We start from the raw sequence: 20,893 nt of genomic DNA, 5'->3' as shown, positions 1-20,893 counted from the left end.
ATAAACTGGATAGTCGGAGTCACTGGACAATAAAAGTCCGTGTTTTTGCATTGTTTTCCATGTAATAAACACCGTATATAACAGTTTTTGTCGAACTAATTTTTCACTCACATTGGATAAAATTTCCTGTCCAATCACAATGTAAGTAACAAAGGTACAAATTAAAGTTCAGCAACACTTGACGATTTGAGTAAAGTGGGACCAGAGTCATTTCCGTGATTAAAAGCCTGACCGCTTATTTTGTTCAAACCGTGCTCAGAATCAGACCCACAGCCTGACATGCACCTGTTAAATCAGACACAAAAGGCTGTGATTTTACATTTTTCTGCTTTCACTCCTTTGTCTCCCATCATATTTTAATAGTTTTAGCAGTGCACATGCTGATTACATTTCAGGATCACATACGTTTGGCAGAAAAGTCCACAAATTTACAACACAGAGTCTGAAAAAGAAGAAATTGTACATCTTACCTTTGAATTGGAGGTGATGATTGTAGAAAAAAGCTTGTTGAGGGTCAAAATAATCCATAATAAAGCATAATTCAGTGATGAGAACTTTAAAACTGTCACAAAAGTCATTGCATGACACAGAGTTACAGAGCTGCAGAAGCATAAATCAGGCTTCAAACTAACTAAATAAATCATCATAAATTGTAAATTTATGTTAATTTGATAGCTTAACTAATTTTATATTTATTTTGATGCTGCTGTATTTGGTTAAACAATTTAAAAACTGTTGAAAACATAAAAGTAGTTTAGCACAGTTGGACCTAAAATGGCGTCATGTTCTGAGTTGACGCTACTCTCTCTATTAAGGGACTCTGGGTCCGCTGGTTTTGCTCTGCCCTCTAGTGGTGACCTCGCAGACGGTCTGTCTCACGAGCTGCTGGTTAACCGTCCCCTGCTTGTTCATCATGGCTGCTTCAAAACCAGTGGAGCCGCAGTCCGGGACTGGATTACCCCGCTGGCAGCTGGCACTGTTAGTCGGGGCCCCAATAGTTTTGGGAGTTGGGGCGGTTTACCTGTGGAACCGCAGCAGGACGAAGGAAAATACGAAAGGAGAGCGGAAAACTCCAGAAGGTAGCGCCAGTCCTGTGCCGGGCCAAGACGGCGCCGCCCGAAGCAGAGAGCCCGAGATCACGGTAACTGGGTCGACTCACGACTCTGCAGTGTCGCCTCATATTTCGTGTTTGTTGAATGAAACGTATCGTGGTTCGAGTGCTTTTAGGGACACGTTGCTGACTGCTGCCGCTGGCCTTTAGCAACCGCTTCATAGCAACAGCTAACTAGCCTGGGTTAGTTAGCCAGTTTCAAACATGTGCCAGTGAGTGCCAGCACGAAGAGTCATGAAAGCAAAAAGTGTCAGCGTCTAGAGTACTCGACAGACGCCCACGTCGTTTTAATTAGGTTAGCCTTTCAATATCTTTCTAACGGGTCCCCGAACAGTGGGTGCAAATATGTAAAGGTCAGTGTGACAAGCTCGGTAATGACTTTGATGGCTAAGACGTGGGCAGTGACGGGAGTGCAGCAGAATGGAGGGTTTAATGTCACAAAGTGGGCAGAATTGTGTGTATCTTTTAGCACATGTTCTAAGAATATGTAGAAATGGGGATAATTACGAAATGGGGGTAAACTGGAGCGAAATTTTATATACATGTAAGTAAGTCCCTTCGGCTGCTCCCTTGTTTGCACTGGGGGTCGCCACAGCAAATCCAAGGTGGATCTGCATGTTGAGTTGGCACAAGTTTTACGTCGGTTGCCCTTCCTTACGCAACTCCACATTACATGGAGAAATGTGGCAGGAGTGGGATTTGAACCCGTAACCTTCTGCACTGAAACCAAACACGTTAACCACTTGGCCACATGTAAACTGCCCCGTTGTTGGGTCAGTGGCTGAAGTTTCATCTCTTGAACAACATGGCACACCTGCCGGTTTTGAGTAAAGCCCCTTTCACACCGGGGTTGCATACAGTTGCACTAAAATGTGTATGGAGTACACTGGAAAATTGCGCACATTTCGCGTAGTCCCTGTGTAGGGCTGGTGTGTGATGGCACATGGTTGCGTTTCTAGACTTGCATGGTTGCTATTTATTGAAAATGCTGGCATAAATTAATGCAGCTGTCACACCTTGATGACCAGCATATGCCTACAGCCCCGTTTCCACAGAGTGGTTCAGGTCGGTACTAGAAGGTGTGATGCGGGTCAGAAACGGAGTAATTTAACATTATTTTATTGTTGGTGTATGATATTTTTATTTATTTATTTATTTTTTGCATACAGAATGCTGACGAATTTGGCTGTGGTAACTGCTGCCGTGAATGAAGTGCTGTGACTCTTTAAACTTTTAAAGCTCTGGTTGCTTTGTGATCACGTTCACTGATCAGGTCTGTGATGACCTGATTATTGAAATGCTGTGACAATTTAAACTTTTTAAGTGCCAGTTGACCGCAAAACTAGAGTCCCTTGATTGAGAGAGTAACGACATGAGGAGTCAGGGAGGCAGACGTGACTCGTGGTGCCATCTAGGGTTTAAAATAGTGTTCACTGTTAATCTGTCTGCATGTAAATCCATCTTATTTATTTATTCACTGAAAATGCCGAGTTGCTGTGCATTTGGATGCACAGACACAGCAAGGGCTTCAAGATGTACAGATTCCCTTCAGATCTGAACAGAAGAAACATTTGGGAAAATAGTCAGCTGTGTGTAATAGAACACTTCATTGTCAAAGTTTTGAGAGGTAAATTTATTGTTCATTCCCATGTACAGTAAAACTCACCTAAACCGTCATCGTATAAACCGGATATTCGCAGTCACCGGACAAAAAAGTCCCGATGATTTTGTATAATTTTCCATGTAATAAACACTGTATATAATGGATTTTTTGCTCACATCAGATATAATGTCCCGTCTGAACCCAATGTATTTCCATTAAAAACCCAGAGTAGTCTGGACATGCACAGTAACAGAGGTACAAATTAAAGTTCAGCGCTCTGACACTCGCCGATTTGAGGAAAGTGGCACCTGAGTCATTTCTGTTATTAAAAGTCCGGCTGTTTATTTTTTTCACACCATGCTCAGACTCGGACCTGCGGCCTGACATGCACCTATTAAATCAGACACAAAAGGCTGTGAGTTGACACTTTTCTGCTTTCACTGCTTCGTCTGCCATCATATTTTAATAGTTTTTGCAGTGCGCACACTGATTACAAATGGATCAGAAAAGTCTGCAACTTTACAGCACAAAGTCGGTAAGAGGAAATCGTACAGCTTACCTTTGAATCGGAGATGATGATTGTAAAAGCTTTCCAAATTAGTCCAGAATGAAGCATAATCCAGCGACTGAGAACTTTAAAACTGTCACGCACGTCCTTGCATGACAGTTACAGAGCTGCAGAAGTGTAAATCAGACTTTAAATTAATTAAGCAAATCATCATAAATTGTAAATTTGATACCTTAACTATTTTTATATTTATTTTGATAGTACCTGTACATGGATGTGTTACTGTTTGTGGTTAATTGGTTTTTAAAAATGCTGAAAAGATAAAAGGTTCATTCAGTAGCTCAGCGCAGTTGGCACCAAAATGGCGCCATGTTCTGAGTTGACATTACTCTCCTCAATCAAACGACTCTCTATCAAAAACCGGTTCTTTTCAAGAATTAAGAAATTATTCGATCCACCGACATCAATAGCCTTTTTGCGTAGCGATTTGCTTATCAGGCCTTCAGAGCGGACGTTGTTTTGAGGGTGTTTATAGAAATGATCATTTCTCTATATTGATTGCAGACCCTGCAGCTCAGCTCAGAAGTACTGAGTTGCATTTGTCTCATTAATATCTGAAAGTAAATTTATGTTCAGAGATCTAGGATCCACCATGTACAGATTTATATTTTAGTCTAGAGTTCAAAGATCCAGTGACCATTTTCATATTTGTTTGCTTTAAGACGCAATAACATGTTGTTGACATAGAAAACCTGAAAAGCCTACTTTTAGTACAGAAAATTCCCAAGAGGTATCAATAAGGGAATCGATAAGGAATCAGATCGATAAGCGGAATTGATAATGGCATCTATCAATAAAATCTTATCAATACCTATCCCTAGTAAGTCCTTTCAGCTGCTCCCTTGTTTTGTACTCGGGGTCGCCACAGCAAATCCAAGGTGGATCTGCATGTTGAATTGGCACAAGTTTTACGCTGGATGCCCTTCCTGACGCAACTCCACATTACATGGAGAAATGTGGTAGGGGTGGGATTCGAACCGGAAACCTTCCGCACTGAAACCAAGTGCATTAACCACTTGGCCACCACCCCTATTTTTGATAATTTCGTTTGTATATATTTGATGTGTGGTTTCCAACTGATTTTCGCATCTGTTTTTACTCAAGGAATATATTTTCATGAACCCTTTCAATCTGCACCACATCTATCTGTACTTGTTCATTCATTCTGCAGTTCCCAAATAACATTAGTTTTGTTTTATTTAAGTTTAATGGCAATTTGCTTCAGTCAAGCCATATTTTCAATTTGTTAATTTGATCAGTGATTTCCTCCAGAACTATCTTGCAAGCTAGGAAATGGCTGCTTCCTAGTAAGGGCAGAATACTACTGAAGTGATTTTGAATAAAGAAAGTTGGGTTTTTTCCTCATCAAAATGGATGCTGCACTCACTGCAAATTATTGTCTGGAATAGCCCCAGATTCAAAAAATTTCGGGGGGTGGCCTTGGGAATTTTGGGTTTTAACTTTTTTGTTGTTGTTGTTGTTTTTCACCACTTTAATCTCTGTAACTCTGTTTTTTTTTTTTTGTTTTGTTTTTTTTCTCTTTCCCTTTTTGTGACAACCAATCACAGCTCTTAGAAGACTGTGTCATACCTAGCAACAGGGTCAACCCTGCCTCCTCACAAAGATAAGTTTCTTTCTGCTCCTTGCTTAGAGTTGCTCTCAGACACTTCCTGGATCACTCTTAGCAAGGAATCTTAGGCCAATTTGGGAGTTCTCTGAGATGCTTTGTGAATACAGGCCCAGGTCTGTAAGGATCTCAGTTTGAGAACCATTGCATATGCTTGCAGAATTGTTAGAACTTGCAGTGCCCGTTTCAGCTGAACCTGTAGAAAAAGTGTTTATTCTTTCACTCAGTAAGTTACAAATTTACCTCCCTTTTTTCTCTCCCTCTTTCTGTCTTCTGCTCAGAGTCCTCTGGATCGTGCCCAGGCAGCTAAAAACAAGGGAAACAAATACTTCAAGGCTGGGAAGTATGAGAATGCCATACAGTGTTATACAGAGGCCATTTCCCTTTGCCCCAATGACCAAAAGTCTGACTTATCAACATTTTACCAGAACAGAGCAGCAGCGTACGAACAGCAGGTAGGCAACACCTACATTGTTGTGACATAGAAACACCTGTCTAATGTTTGAAACTTTAAATGTACAATGTTTTGAGTTAACTTTAGTGTAACATTACTTTGAATGTTAGTTAATGTTTCAAAGGTACAATTTAAATAAATAAAATAAATCACCTTGTTGCACCGCACTGGGTGTGTGCTGCTCTGTGGTCATTAAAATGCAGACTTTCTCCATGGCTTGCTGTGGAATTTATATATATGTTTTATGAGCAGTGGTAAATGTCTGTTAGTCTGTGTTAAATTCTTGTTCACATAAGACAATTATTAAAGGTGTCATATTGCACAAAGTTAGTTCTGCTGTGTTTACAGTTCCGAGATATCTCTAAACTCCCACAATATTATTAGTGTTTTCAAACATTCTCTAACTTATCACAGCTTGTTTTAGACCTCTGTGCAGGATTCCTGCATTGAATTAATATAAAAACAAGGGCCTTAAATGGTGTTAAAGTGTCTTAAATCAGTCTTTCAAAAGTTAAAAATGATGACAGGAAGTTGGATTTTATTCATATTCTCTTCCAGTGATGAAAGATTCCCGGAAACACGGATTTCCTTCCGTGGCAAATGTTTCTGGGTTATTTTTGTTTTCCTGGCCCTCATCGGATTTAGTCTGTGGGCTGATGTCATGATGTTCGTATCTATAAAATTGCTTGGAAATGTCTCTGATGAAATGCTACAGTAGATATTAAGTCTCACATTTTCACGTCCTGATCCGAGACTGAAGGATAAATGTTGTGCTGCCACTCGTCCACACAGCAGCAAATGAGAGGTGTCATTACAGATTTCACTGCAAACTAAGTGCCGTGCTGACACTACAAAACAAATGGATGAAATGTTTTTCTGCTCCAGAGTGACGTTATTCAAACTCAGTCCCACATTTGTATAGTAGACTTGAATGAATTTTTTTCATCCCAGTCCAGGAGAACAGCAGGATTTTTTTTTTCTCAGCATAATGGGATGGAAAAATCACCTTAAGAAGGTGGGGATTCGGGGATTGCTTAGGCTTCGACCCCGCTGAAGATTTTGCTTTATGAGTTTATAAAGGGCCTTCTTTGGTGTGATTATTATTTTTGAACATTAAATAACCATTACACTGTTATAATGCTGGTGAGAACCCTGAAGTCCAGAATACATGCTTCCCTTAGGCAGTATTATTAGACAGTATTGCTTAAATTTTCATTGTTACGCAGATGATACCCAGCTTTATCTATCCATGAAGCCAGAGGACACACACCAATTAGCTAAACTGCAGGATTGTCTTACAGACATAAAGACATGGATGACCTCTAATTTCCTGCTTTTAAACTCAGATAAAACTGAAGTTATTGTACTTGGCCCCACAAATCTTAGAAACATGGTGTCTAACCAGATCCTTACTGTGGATGGCATTACCCTGACCTCTAGTAATACTGTGAGAAATCTTGGAGTCATTTTTGATCAGGATATGTCATTCAAAGCGCATATTAAACAAATATGTAGGACTGCTTTTTTGCATTTACGCAATATCTCTAAAATCAGAAAGGTCTTGTCTCAGAGTGATGCTGAAAAACTAATTCATGCATTTATTTCCTCTAGGCTGGACTATTGTAATTCATTATTATTAGGTTGTCCTAAAAGTTCCCTAAAAAGCCTTCAGTTAATTCAAAATGCTGCAGCTAGAGTACTGACGGGGACTAGAAGGAGAGAGCATATCTCACCCATATTGGCCTCTCTTCATTGGCTTCCTGTTAATTCTAGAATAGAATTTAAAATTCTTCTTCTTACTTATAAGGTTTTGAATAATCAGGTCCCATCTTATCTTAGGGACCTCGTAGTACCATATCACCCCAATAGAGCGCTTCGCTCTCAGACTGCAGGCTTACTTGTAGTTCCTAGGGTTTGTAAGAGTAGAATGGGAGGCAGAGCCTTCAGCTTTCAGGCTCCTCTCCTGTGGAACCAGCTCCCAATTCAGATCAGGGAGACAGACACCCTCTCTACTTTTAAGATTAGGCTTAAAACTTTCCTTTTTGCTAAAGCTTATAGTTAGGGCTGGATCAGGTGACCCTGAACCATCCCTTAGTTATGCTGCTATAGACGTAGACTGCTGGGGGGTTCCCATGATGCACTGTTTCTTTCTCTTTTTGCTCTGTATGCACCACTCTGCATTTAATCATTAGTGATCGATCTCTGCTCCCCTCCACAGCATGTATTTTTCCTGGTTCTCTCCCTCAGCCCCAACCAGTCCCAGCAGAAGACTGCCCCTCCCTGAGCCTGGTTCTGCTGGAGGTTTCTTCCTGTTAAAAGGGAGTTTTTCCTTCCCACTGTAGCCAAGTGCTTGCTCACAGGGGGTCGTTTTTGACCGTTGGGGTTTTACATAATTATTGTATGGCCTTGCCTTACAATATAAAGCGCCTTGGGGCAACTGTTTGTTGTGATTTGGCGCTATATAAAAAAAATTGATTGATTGATTTGATGTTGTGAGGCAAAATAGAAAATAATACCATCAGTGTGTCAAACAGAAACATACTTAAACACATCATATCTGCGACAACACAAGATACTACAACCCCTGGCAATAATTATGGAATCACTGTCCTCGGAGGATGTTCATTCAGTTGTTTAATTTTGTAGAAAAAAAGCAAATCAGAGACATGACACAAAACTAAAGTAATTTCAAATGGCAACTTTCTGGCGTTAAGAAACACTATAAGAAATCAGGAAAAAAATTGTGGCAGTCAGTAACTGTTACTTTTTTAGACCAAGCAGAGGGAAAAAAAATATGGACTCACGCAATTCTGAGGAATAAATTATGGAATCACCCTGTAAATTTTCATCCCCAAAACTAACACCTGCATCAAATCAGGGGCCTGTACTACGAAGCGGGGTTACTGGCTTATCAGGGTAACTTCGGGAGTAAGTTGATGACGTGTGGAGTAACTTCCCGGTTAACCCGTACTACGAAAGGTGGATAGGTTGTGATCGAGGTATGCTGCCATGGCAATTTATGCTGTGTGCCAAACCTGCTCCGAGCAGGTTATGTTCTCGGTTAGCTTGAGGTTTTCGCTTAACCACTCCCTTTATATACTCAACAAAAATATAAACGCAACACTTTTGGTTTTGCTCCCATTTTGTATGAGATGAACTCATAGATCTAAAACTTTTTCCACATACACAATATCACCATTTCCCTCAAATATTGTTCACAAACCAGTCTAAATCTGTGATAGTGAGCACTTCTCCTTTGCTGAGATAATCCATCCCACCTCACAGGTGTGCCATATCAAGATGCTGATTAGACACCATGATTAGTGCACAGGTGTGCCTTAGACTGCCCACAATAAAAGGCCACTCTGAAAGGTGCAGTTTTATCACACAGCACAATGCCACAGATGTCGCAAGATTTGAGGGAGCGTGCAATTGGCATGCTGACAGCAGGAATGTCAACCAGAGCTGTTGCTCGTGTATTGAATGTTCATTTCTCTACCATAAGCCGTCTCCAAAGTCGTTTCAGAGAATTTGGCAGTACATCCAACCAGCCTCACAACCGCAGACCACATGTAACCACACCAGCCCAGGACCTCCACATCCAGCATGTTCACCTCCAAGATCGTCTGAGACCAGCCCGGACAGCTGCTGAAACAATCGGTTTGCATAACCAAAGAATTTCTGCACAAACTGTCAGAAACTGTCTCTGTGAAGCTCATCTGCATGCTTGTCATCCTCATCGGGGTCTTGACCTGACTCCAATTCGTCGTCGTAACCGACTTGAGTGGGCAAATGCTCACATTCGCTGGCGTTTGGCACGTTGGAGAGGTGTTCTCTTCACGGATGATGCGAAGGAGATGTGTTGCACTGCATGAGGCAAATGGTGGTCACACCAGATACTGACTGGTATCCCCCCCCCCAATAAAACAAAACTGCACCTTTCAGAGTGGCCTTTTATTGTGGGCAGTCTAAGGCACACCTGTGCACTAATCATGGTGTCTAATCAGCATCTTGATATGGCACACCTGTGAGGTGGGATGGATTATCTCAGCAAAGGAGAAGTGCTCACTATCACAGATTTAGACTGGTTTGTGAACAATATTTGAGGGAAATGGTGTTATTGTGTATGTGGAAAAAGTTTTAGATCTTTGAGTTCATCTCATACAAAATGGGAGCAAAACCAAAAGTGTTGCGTTTATATTTTTGTTGAGTATAAGTACCGTCCATCCACCTTCAATCACTCCGAAGACAATGCCGGCCTACCTGGATGATCCGTTTGATATTGGGGCACAAATTGTGAGGGGCTGTCTTCGCAGGGCGAGGATTTTTAAAGACCGCCAGAATCCGCTGACATAACCGGATGATATTCTCTATGAAAGATATAGATTCTTAGCCGAGGGAATTCGTTATCTTTGTCAGCTGATCGGGCCAGAAGTCTGTAACATCACCCATCGTACACTGTAAAAAAAAAAAAAAAAAACTGTTGTTTTTACAGGAAAACACTGGCAGCTGTGGTTACCAGGGAATTCCTCTAAAAATATTACTGCAGTTGAATGTACAGAAAAAGATAGCTCTTGTTTGTAGATTTAGCAGTTCTTTCAATGTGAGTCAGCCGTGGTTCATTCATTGTAAATCCATATACATATTATGTCTGTAATGTTATCTACTGTGCTGTTGTATGTTTTAAATGGAATTCCCTGGTAACCACAGCTGCCAGCGTTTTCCTGTACAAAAAAGTCTTTTTTTTTTTTTTTTTTTTTTTTGTTACAGTGTAGCAATGCCCCAACGATCGAGCAGATAATGTGCCTTGTGCCTATTTTGCCAGTGGACAATTTATGTATTCCATCGGTGATGCTGAACATCTGAGCAAGAATACTGTATGTCGTATGATTCGCAAGGTAGTACTTGCTCTATCTAAACTGTTGGATGCATTTGTCGTTTTCCCTGGCCATTTATCCGCAATGCAAATCAATGAAGGGTATTATGCAATCGTGGGTAATTACTAATATCAAAATAGGTCTAATGCATATCCATTAAGTAGGTGAAATGGGGCTTATCAAGCTATGAATGTAAACCTACCGTTTTGAAGGATGTTTTTATATTTCATCTTCACCTGCTGCCAGCCAGGTGCGTTTGGCACTGCTATTGCATCTGACATATTGACAGGATTAGGAATAGCAATCATACAGTCAAGGTAGCCTATTTAGGAAACATTAAATTAACCTAACATTTATTAGTAGGCCTATGCCCACTTCTGAATCGTGTTGCATCTGGGCGTAATTAATGAAAGAAGGTCTTTTTTTTTTTTTTTTTTTTTTTTTTACACATATTAGACATTCCACAGGTTAATCATCTGTAACAGATTTGGGGAACAATTGAATTGTACGTACGCGTTTACCCGATCAGCAATACGTTGCCAACAAGCCTGTCTTGTTTTATTGGCAGACGATATGTTCGATTAACCCCTTAACATTAATTTAAATTGCTCGTAGCTAAAGTAAGGTGACCGCGCCATCATTGAAAAATGGTGACGTGCGCTGCAACCTGCCCCTTTTTATGTAAACGTGCACAAACTCCAAATAGGTTAACACAAATTCAACAAATCAACATCTTATTCAGCGTCGTAGTACCGATTAACATCACTTGAGAACACCAGGTTTTGTCAACCCCGGTTTAGGAGGTTGACCCTGGGTTACATCTGAGTAAGTTAACCCTGCTTCGTAGTACAGGCCCCAGATCTGCTCGTTAGTCTGCATCTAAAAAGAAGTGATCACACCTTGGAGAGCTGTTGCACCAAGTGGACTGACATGAATCATGGCTCCAACACGAGAGATGTCAGTTGAAACAAAGGAGAGGATTATCAAACTCTTAAGAGGGTAAATCATCACGCAGTGTTGCAAAAGATGTTGATTGTTCAGTCAGCTGTGTCTAAACACTGGACCAAATACAAACGTGGGAAGGTTGTTAAAGGCAAACATACTGGTAGACCAAGGAAGACATCAAAGCGTCAAGACAGAAAACTTAAAGCAATATGTCTCAAAAATCGAAAATGCACAACAAAACAAATGAGGAACGAATGGGAGGAAACTGGAGTCAATCAATCAATCAATTTTTTTTTTATATAGCGCCAAATCACAACAAACAGTTGCCCCAAGGCGCTTTATATTGTAAGGCAAGGCCATACAATAATTATGTAAAACCCCAACGGTCAAAACGACCCCCTGTGAGCAAGCACTTGGCTACAGTGGGAAGGAAAAACTCCCTTTTAACAGGAAGAAACCTCCAGCAGAACCAGGCTCAGGGAGGGGCAGTCTTCTGCTGGGACTGGTTGGGGCTGGGAGAGTCAACGTCTGTGACCGAACTGTAAGAAACCGCCTAAAGGAAATGGGATTTACATACAGAAAAGCTAAACGAAAGTCATCATTAACACCTAAACAGAAAAAAACAAGGTTACAATGGGCTAAGGAAAAGCAATCGTGGACTGTGGATGACTGGATGAAAGTCATATTCAGTGATGAATCTTGAATCTGCATTGGGCAAGGTGATGATGCTGGAACGTTTGTTTGGTGCCGTTCCAATGAGATTTACAAAGATGACTGCCTGAAGAGAACATGTAAATTTCCACAGTCATTGATGATATGGGGCTGCATGTCAGGTAAAGGCACTGGGGAGATGGCTGTCATTACATCATCAATAAATGCACAAGTTTACGTTGATATTTTGGACACTTTTCTTATCCCATCAATTGAAAGGATGTTTGGGGATGATGAAATCATTTTTCAAGATGATAATGCATCTTGCCATAGAGCAAAAACTGTGAAAACATTCCTTGCAAAAAGACACATAGGGTCAATGTCATGGCCTGCAAATAGTCCGGATCTAAATCCAAATGAAAATCTTTGGAAGTTGAAGAAAATGGTCCATGACAAGGCTCCAACCTGCAAAGCTGATCTGGCAACAGCAATCAGAGAAAGTTGGAGCCAGATTGATGAAGAGTACTGTTTGTCACTCATTAAGTCCATGCAAGCTGTTATAAAAGCCAGAGGTGGTGCAACAAAATACTAGTGATGTGTTGGAGCGTTCTTCTGTTTTTCATGATTCCATAATTTTTTCCTCAGAATTGAGTGATTCCATATTTTTTTCCCTCTGCTTGGTCTAAAAAAGTAACTGATACTGACTGCCACAATTTTTTTTCCTGATTTCATATAGCGTTTCTTAAAGCCAGAAGGTTCCCATTTGAAATGACTTTGGTTTTGTGTCATGTCTGTGATCTGCTTTTTTTTTTCTACAAAATTAAACTGAATGAACATCCTCCGAGGCCGGTGATTACATAATTTTTGCCAGGGGTTGTAGTCTGATCCTTAATTAATTTTATTCTGAAGTTAAGTTAAAGATGGGAAATAATCAGGAGTGAAAGACACATCATCCTACATCCTTCATCATTTTCTTTTGCTCCATTTTCTTCTTTTCAGGTAACACTTGCCATCATCCATTGTTTTTCTGTTCCTTTTTCATGCGCCTAGTGGCCACCAATTACCATGTGATGGCGTGGCAACTACTTCTTCATCTGTGGCATTTATTAGTGGTTTGCAAACTTATGCACATTACTGTCACCAATAATTCAGATTGAGGAAAACAATTCACGGGATGGGATAGGTGTCAAAATTGATTCAACACCGGACATTTTGAGGATATGCAGCTGAATGACATGTCTGGACATGACAATTTTAAGGGTGGTTTTACACTTTACTTGTTGGACAGCACTCACCCCTGCCACCACACAAGATACTAGTCTGATCCTTAATTTTATTATGAAGTTAAGTTAAAGATGGTAAATAATCAGGGGTGAAAGTAAGAGCTTCACATGCTCACATCATATTAAAGACTGCCCCAACCTGCGGTGCCGCTTTTACGGAGTGCTTCTCCATGAAAATTTCAAATAAATAAAATGAAACAGCCACAGCAGCCAAGGTTGAAGTAAGATTATTCAATCATTTCTGGACCAAGTTGAAAGAAATCTGAAAACACTACGCTGGAATATGGAGTATATCATAGACAAATTAATCTCATCAGCATATATTAGTAGAATATACAGTGTCACTGTCATGTGACCCACCAAATTTAGAGAAAAGGCATTTCCATTCTATAAATTTGCTCTTACAGAATATCTCATGATGGAAAACTTGATGTGAACAAGAAATCCGAGGCTAATAAAAAAGGGATAATGAAAGTGAGACTTCTAATTGAATCACTAAAAGAATGGTGTGATATTTCTGACAAAGCATTCAGGCAGTAAAACTGAAGTCACTACAGAATACAGATCGACACAAAAAATGTAATAATTTTCTAAGCTTTATTCAGCAGTTTTTGTCATTTCCCCACATCATTAATATTGCATATAATACTTGAGAGCTCACTCCGCAAAGCTTGTTGCTGCACCCGAACGCTGCACAAATTGTCATATTATGATTCCTCAATTTAAAGGCTAATAAATAAAATGATAGTACTGCCAAAGAGAATTCTTTTTATGCCTTAAATCTTAACAATTTTTCTTTTTCACTGTATAATTTGTCTTGGTTATATGTTGGAATATGTACAGTGGAAAATTGATTTCAGTAAATGTTCTGTGTGAATGTGCAGCAGTAGGGCAATGCAGTCTCATCAGAACCGCAACATGATATTGCGGGATTTTACCCCATATGGGGACAGCCAGTGCTACCTCACTTGGGAGGGTTTACTTACAACCTCAATTTCAATGAAATTGGGATGTTGTGTAAAATGTAAAAAAAAAAAAAAAAAAAAAAAAAGAATACAATGATTTGCAAATCCTCTTCATCCTATATTCAATCAAATACACCACCAAGACAAGATATTTAATGTTCAAACTGATAAACTTTGTTTTTGTGCAAATATTTGCTCATTTTGAAATGGATACCTGCAACACGTTTCAAAAAAGCTGCGACAGTGGTATGTTTACCACTGTGTTACATCACCTTTCCTTCTAACACTCAATAAGCATTTGGGAACTGAGGACACTAATTGTGAGTGTCATGATTAAGTATAAAGAGAGCATCCCCAAAAGGTTCAGCCATTCACAAGCAAAGATGGGGCGAGGACCACCACTTTGTGAACAACTGCATGAAAAAATAGTCCAGCAGTTTAAGAACAATGTTTCTCAGCGTTCAGTTGAAAGGAATTTAGAGATTCCATCATCTACAGTCCATAATATAATCAGATGATTCAGAGAATCTGGAGAACTTTCTACATGTAAGCGGCAAGGCTGAAAACCAACATTGAATACCTGTGACCTTCGATCCCTCAGGCGGCACTGCATTAAAAACCAACATCATTGTGTAAAGGATCTTACCGCATGGGCTCAGAAAAGACTTCAGAAAACCATTGTCAGTTAACACAGTTCGTCGCTACGTCTACAAGTGCAAGTTAAAACACTTCCATGCAAAGCGAAAGCCATATATCAACAGCATCCAGAAACACCGCTGCCTTCTCTGGGCCCAAGCTCATTTGAAATGGACAGACGCAAAGTGGAAAAGTGTGCTGTGGTCTGATGAATCCACATTTCAAATTGTTTTTGGAAATCATGGACGTCGTGTCCTCCTGACAAAAGAGGAAAAAGACTGTCCAGATTGTTACCAGCGCAAAGTTCAAAAGCCAACATCTGTGATGTATGGGGTGTGTAAGTTGCCCATGGCATGTAACACAGTGGTAAACATACCACTATCCCATGGCATGGGCAACTTACCCATCTGTGATGGCACCATCAGTGCTGAAAGGTGCATCCAGGTTTTGGAGCAACACAATGCCAAGCGACATTCTGCACGTGTTACAACAGCGTGGCTTCGTAGTAAAAGAGTACGGGTACTAGACTGGCCTGCCTGCAATCCAGACCTGTCGGCCATTGAAAATGTGTGGCGCATTATGAAGCACTGTTGAACTGAAGTCGTACATCAAGAAAGAATGGGAAAAAATTCCACCTACAAAGCTTCAACAGTTAGTGTCCTCAGTTCCCAAATGCTTATTGAGTGTTGTTAGAAGGAAAGGTGATGCAACACAGTGGTAAACATACCACTATCCCAGCTTTTTTGAAATGTGTTGCAGTCATCCATTTAAAAATGAGCAAATACTTGCACAAAAACAATAAATTTTATCAGTTTGAACATTAAATATCTTGTCTTTGTGGTGTATTTGATTGAATATAGGTTGAAGAGGATTTGCAAATCGTATTTTATTTTTTTTTTACATTTTATACAACGTCCCAACGTCATTGGAATTGGCGTTGTATTTTAAAATTTCCCAATGATATCCCTTTATGTTTGAAGGTTTTGGATTGTAGTATCATCCTTTTATGTGGCCCCTTGCTCACATCAGCTTTGAGGTAAAGTAAGTGTGTGTGTGTGTGTGTGTGTTGGATGGTGGAGGGTGTAGCATTGCGGTGATGGCTCCACATCGTGATATTTGTTACCTATCAGCAATGGACTGGAATCATCCAACTGCCCTACTGTGTTCTAGACTGTCCTCCACTTCACACTACACAATCTGGGAATGAATACTTTCACCAATGAGTCTCAGAGCCTATATAGGCCTTGCATCCCAAATACAGACTTGAAGTTTGCATAGAAGCACAGCTCCACTTCCCAGTTATTGAAACTTAACTGAACTTTAATCCAGCTTTATTGCAGAATGAAAGTTTGGCATTTTTGTCTTTCCTTCTATATGCATCAGTTGTGTGTGCTCTTTTATTTTGGTAATGAAAACTGATGTTTTTCTGCTCTCCGCTCTGCAGAGTTCTCTGTCAGCTCCAGCCACTAAATGTTAACTGTAATGGGGAGTAGTTTTTCAACAACTGCTAATCTCGAACAATGATTTCATTTCAGATGAAATGGGCAGAAGTGGTTCAGGACTGCACTCAAGCTGTTGACCTGAATCCACGCTACATCAAGGCGCTGTTCAGGAGGGCCAAAGCTCTGGAAAAACTGGACAAAAAGAAGGAGTGCCTTGAGGGTAAGACTCAACTTTATTATTCTGAATTTCTGTTGGAAACATCAGAAGTGGAAAACCAGAAAGTAAAAGTCCTACCATGTATTGGTTGTACTGTCGTGGTTCGTCTTTAGTCTTCTCGGGATGTCGTCTTTTAGATAACACAAACTAATTGCAAGTGATATGCTAGAAAAGGACACAACACTTTAGAATAATTCAGCCTTAAGCAAGATAAAATGCACAGAGTTTTTAAGTTTATTTAAGCCTTCGACACAGAGCTTAGACAAACTGAGTCCTCTAGAGAGACTGAATATGTGACAACCGCGCTCATCTATTTATTGGAGACCCGCGGGCATCGCTCCTCCTTCGACTTTTTTATTTATTTCATTCCCAAGACATGGTTTTCTATTGGAAGCGTCCTCTAGTGAACCCTAAGCAGGTGTTAGGCCATTATTTCAATGTGACAAATGCTCCCATTAAAACGTGAAGGATTTACAACTGATTTTTTTAAAAGACCTTCAGCCACAGGTGCAGCTGGCCCGAGGCCCCTGCACGTGGCCTGCGGGAAAGCACCTAAGAGGCCTTGGAAAGCCCCTGACAGACTGAATGACTAATAGAGCCCTTTTTTTCGGTTGAATACCTGCTAGTTCAGCCAGAGGACATACAGTTCAGATCAGGACACTTGATAGTTCATCATAGTTCAAATAAGGACCTAAAAATTCTTCTACAGTCCCTCCTCTGGGACTCGAAAGAGTCCCATTACATCAACTATACTCTTGGGTTGTTTACTGACAAGACATCCTCATTTATGCATTGCAATAAAAAAGAAAAACACATCACTCGAATTACTGATAACTCTGGTGCGGATATGAATATAAGTGATACTTCACACGGTAAATATATTTAAGTGTAAGTGCAGGTGAACCTACATACTAAGGCACAAGGTGATCAATTAGCTGGATTATATCAACGCAAGGTGACATTCAAACATTGAGTTTTGGTGTAATTCAAGGCACTTAAAATGGCCACATAAAACAAGTTACAGCAACCTCTTAATCATGGCAAAGTAAAGGCTTTACATTGACATCAGTGCAACCAATCATCTTCTGGCATCTATTGTCTCACTCAACCAGATGCTCCAACCCATTATACTTGGTTCTACATATTATTTTGTTAAAGAGTCACACATTTATTACTTAAATGCATCAAATAACCCCTACGTTACCACTATTTAGTCAACCAATCAAGAAACTATTCTAAGGTTAGCGCAGCTATGTCTAGTTAAATGATAAACACAATAAATGGTTTCCCTTCATGTCCGTCCTTAAGTCATTTGCCTTAGTCAATCATATAATGGTTTTCATTATAGGCCATTTCTCAACATTTTCCACTTTGATTTTCTTCTTTTTCAGCTTGTTTTCTAATGCCCTTTTTGGCCAGATGCCAAATTTAGGCGATGCATGTCTAAGGCATGCTATAATTTAAGAAAAAGGGGTCCCTATGGTGCATCTTTACTACTAAATCTCCAAACACGCCGTGTAAGGGTCCCCTTTTTATAACTTTGCAATGTGATATCTATGTGTATGCATTTAGCTTTATCTGTGTTACGCAGATGATGGTAAGGACAGACATTTACCCGACCTTCGTTACTAACATATATCCTTCTTTGTTTTTTTTTATTTACACTCAGATTTCTGAAACCAGTCCGTAATTCAAGCTCAAGAACCAAGGTCATCGTCCGTTTTCAGTGCCATTACGTCAGTCCGCGCTCCTCAGCATTTACTCAGCGTCTGAAGTTTTGGGAGAAGTTGGGGAATATGGGGAGGTTGGCCTTTCAGGGGTAGTGGGGGAAGGATCAGGAATTCTGGCTTTCAGACAGTCGCGCAGTTCTCTGATGGATCTTTCCAGCTCCTTGTGCTGCTTGGCCAGGTTGTACAGGGCCCCCAGAGAATTCTTGCCCACATTCAGGGTGGTGGTGGCCAGCCCTAGCTGTTCCCTTTCCATATGCTCCATCATGCTGGCTAGCATGTCCATACTAGACTGAAGACCACACAGTTGAGTATGGAGGCCCTCCTGAGCACAAGAGATGTTGGCATTGTCACGGTGTATCCTTAACAGGTATTCAGCTGTCTGACTCAGTTGTGGCATGATTTCCTCAAATAGCCCATGGGGAATGTGATTTGTGAGGGGCAGGAGCTGCTCCAAGGTTTTTGGAACAGACTCTTGTGGAAGACGAAGCTCTCGAACCAAGATTGCCATGTCCAGTGGGGTGACCATGACCAGATTAAGGTTGTGCAGTCCAGGGGACAGGAAGTACAAGGGGGAAGGCATTTCGTGTGTGGGGGGAGTATTGTTGATGTCGCACAGGCAAGTGGTTGGGACACTCTGGGCATTTAGCAGCCTGTACAAAGCTCCCCTCTGTCCTGGTCGGTGAGTTCGACTAAGGTCCACCCCTGCTGATCCTCCTCCAGAGGTACTGGGCTAATCGGAATATCTCTCCTGCCTTGGGGGTGGAAAGCTGGGGACAGGTCCTAGCAGTGAATTGGGTCTAGGATGCACTCGGGCGGTTGCTGCATATGGCCGACCTTGGCTGCCTCCCCTGGAGGGTATCATTGCCACTGGCACATGTGACTGTCTCCATGGCATCTGCGGAAGGGGTGTGTTCCTGAGTCCAAAGGGTCCTTCAGGTGATGGTGGAGTCCTCGGGCCGACTCTTGCTGCAGGCAGATTCTGTGAAGCCGTCATCGCCAGGTGCTGGAACGATGAAGATCCTTCTGTTGCCAACTGGTTTAGGTGCTGGATGGATGGCGGCTGTGGCGACCAGTCATGGCTCGACCGTCCCTCCAGTATATCCTCTTCTCCAAACAGTTCTGAGAGTCCAATCAGACTTGATAGAGGCAGATCAGGCATAGGTCCCTGATCAGGGGAGTCTGGTCTCTCAGCCATACTCCTGTGTCCTAGTAATATACATATACGTTCATTATTACAGCTCCATGTCATTCTTTCAGATATTGTCTATCCTGTCCCTCATTTTTGTGGGTGCATGTGTGTGAATGTAAATGTGCGTGCATGTCTTCTTCCTCGTCTACAATATCACCAAGCATGGTCCATCCCAGTCCTCCCTATCTGGGGTATACGCCACAATATTAGGTAGCTGGGGGCTGTTGGGGAGGATAATTGGTATTTCATCCATTTCCATATATTCTGGTTCTCTGTCTGTTTCGTTTGTGCTTTCTTCTAGGGCTCGGACGGCTAACAGTGGGAGCTGTCCTACTGTAGATGCAATCAGTTTATTGACCAGAAATTTTATCAAGGGAATACCACAACATATTACCAGCAAGACCGCCACCCCTGTTAGTGCCAAGACTACACCTATCTGGTATAACCAGTCTTTCCATGATATCCACCCTCTCCTTAGAGCCCCAAACAGTGAAAACAGTGGGCCAATATTCATTCCATTCCCTACAATGTATCCAGAATCGTCAGTTTCATTTCTCCCTCCTATGGAGTTACTTAACAGTTCCTGTTGCATCTCTTCAAGTGTGATTAAGAGCTCTGTCAAATTTCCGTCTTCCCCTGTACGCATGGGAATAGCTGTGCAACATTCGGTGGCTTTGATCATAATACAAACTCCTTGTTCATCAGCCATCATCATCTCGATAGCTAATCTATTTTGCATTGTCATTAGCGAGGTGGCGTGCAGCTGTTCGGTTAAGGCTCCTACTGCTGCCAATGTCCAGTTCAGGTATCTTTGCTGATTATACCACAAGTAATTAATCCACTGCACCTCCTGGAACCTAGAACGGATTTTTGGAGTAACCCCGAACAGCGCCAATGCCCATCCCCATTTATCCGCGTCTTCATCTGCTTTAACTCTGCTACTGTCTATGGCTTCTAACTGTCGGGGTATCCCTTCTGGTATCCCGTTTCTTACTGTGACATTGTAGTCTGTTTTAAGTGTCATTATTCCTCTTTTCTTACGAAGTTTCTGTGGCATGGGTTGTATTGAATTTGGCATTTCAATTACTGTTATAGCTCCTGTGAGCATCACAGGAGCACAAAGGCCTTTCCAATTAGGGGACAGCGATGACAGGAGTTTCCTTCTTTGTCCGCATATCCAAAAGATGTCAGCTAAGGGTACCGTTCCCTTAGCTAAATTTGGAGTAGATACCCATGAAGCATGGGTGAGATTCAGTCCAATTACAGACCCCCCTGTGGCCGGTACTATTTGTTTACACTGTATGCCTGCTGCTGGCAGGGTGTGACAGACGGTAATGTTCCATGCTGTTTTGGCCGGTTTGTATTCTTGCTGCTTTTGCATACACTGTATGTGGTGTTTTGACTGGGTTGTCCCTACCTGCCAATCGCTTATGTATTGTGCTACTAAGCCTTTAGCTATACAGAATGGGTGTATCATCCCTTTCTCTATTTTAATCATAGGTGGAACGGTTCCTTCTGTACTTAGGGGCACTGGACAAAGTTTACTGTCAGCAGCATATTTTTCATCACCTACTGCCATTTTCATAACACATTGT

The 20,893-nt window shown here is 41.2% G+C and overlaps 1 protein-coding gene across 1 annotated transcript in view; it reads left to right on the top strand.

Annotated features, from left to right (window-relative positions):
• The first annotated feature begins 853 nt into the window (after positions 1-853).
• Positions 854-20,893, top strand: part of tomm70a (translocase of outer mitochondrial membrane 70 homolog A (S. cerevisiae)) — a 75,071-nt gene continuing 55,031 nt past the window's right edge. Inside the window, exons 1-3 of the mRNA XM_034180596.1 lie at positions 854-1,141; positions 5,191-5,364; positions 16,256-16,382. Of these exons, the coding sequence (XP_034036487.1) occupies positions 914-1,141; positions 5,191-5,364; positions 16,256-16,382 (529 nt within the window). The 5' untranslated portion in view covers positions 854-913. The remainder of the gene's footprint in view (positions 1,142-5,190; positions 5,365-16,255; positions 16,383-20,893) is intronic.

The sequence above is a fragment of the Thalassophryne amazonica genome, chromosome 10 (genome assembly GCF_902500255.1).
Source record: "Thalassophryne amazonica chromosome 10, fThaAma1.1, whole genome shotgun sequence".
NCBI classification, from domain to species: domain Eukaryota; kingdom Metazoa; phylum Chordata; class Actinopteri; order Batrachoidiformes; family Batrachoididae; genus Thalassophryne; species Thalassophryne amazonica.
The sequence above is the reverse complement of the archived record's forward strand: the minus strand, read 5'-3'. Positions and strand labels throughout refer to the sequence as shown.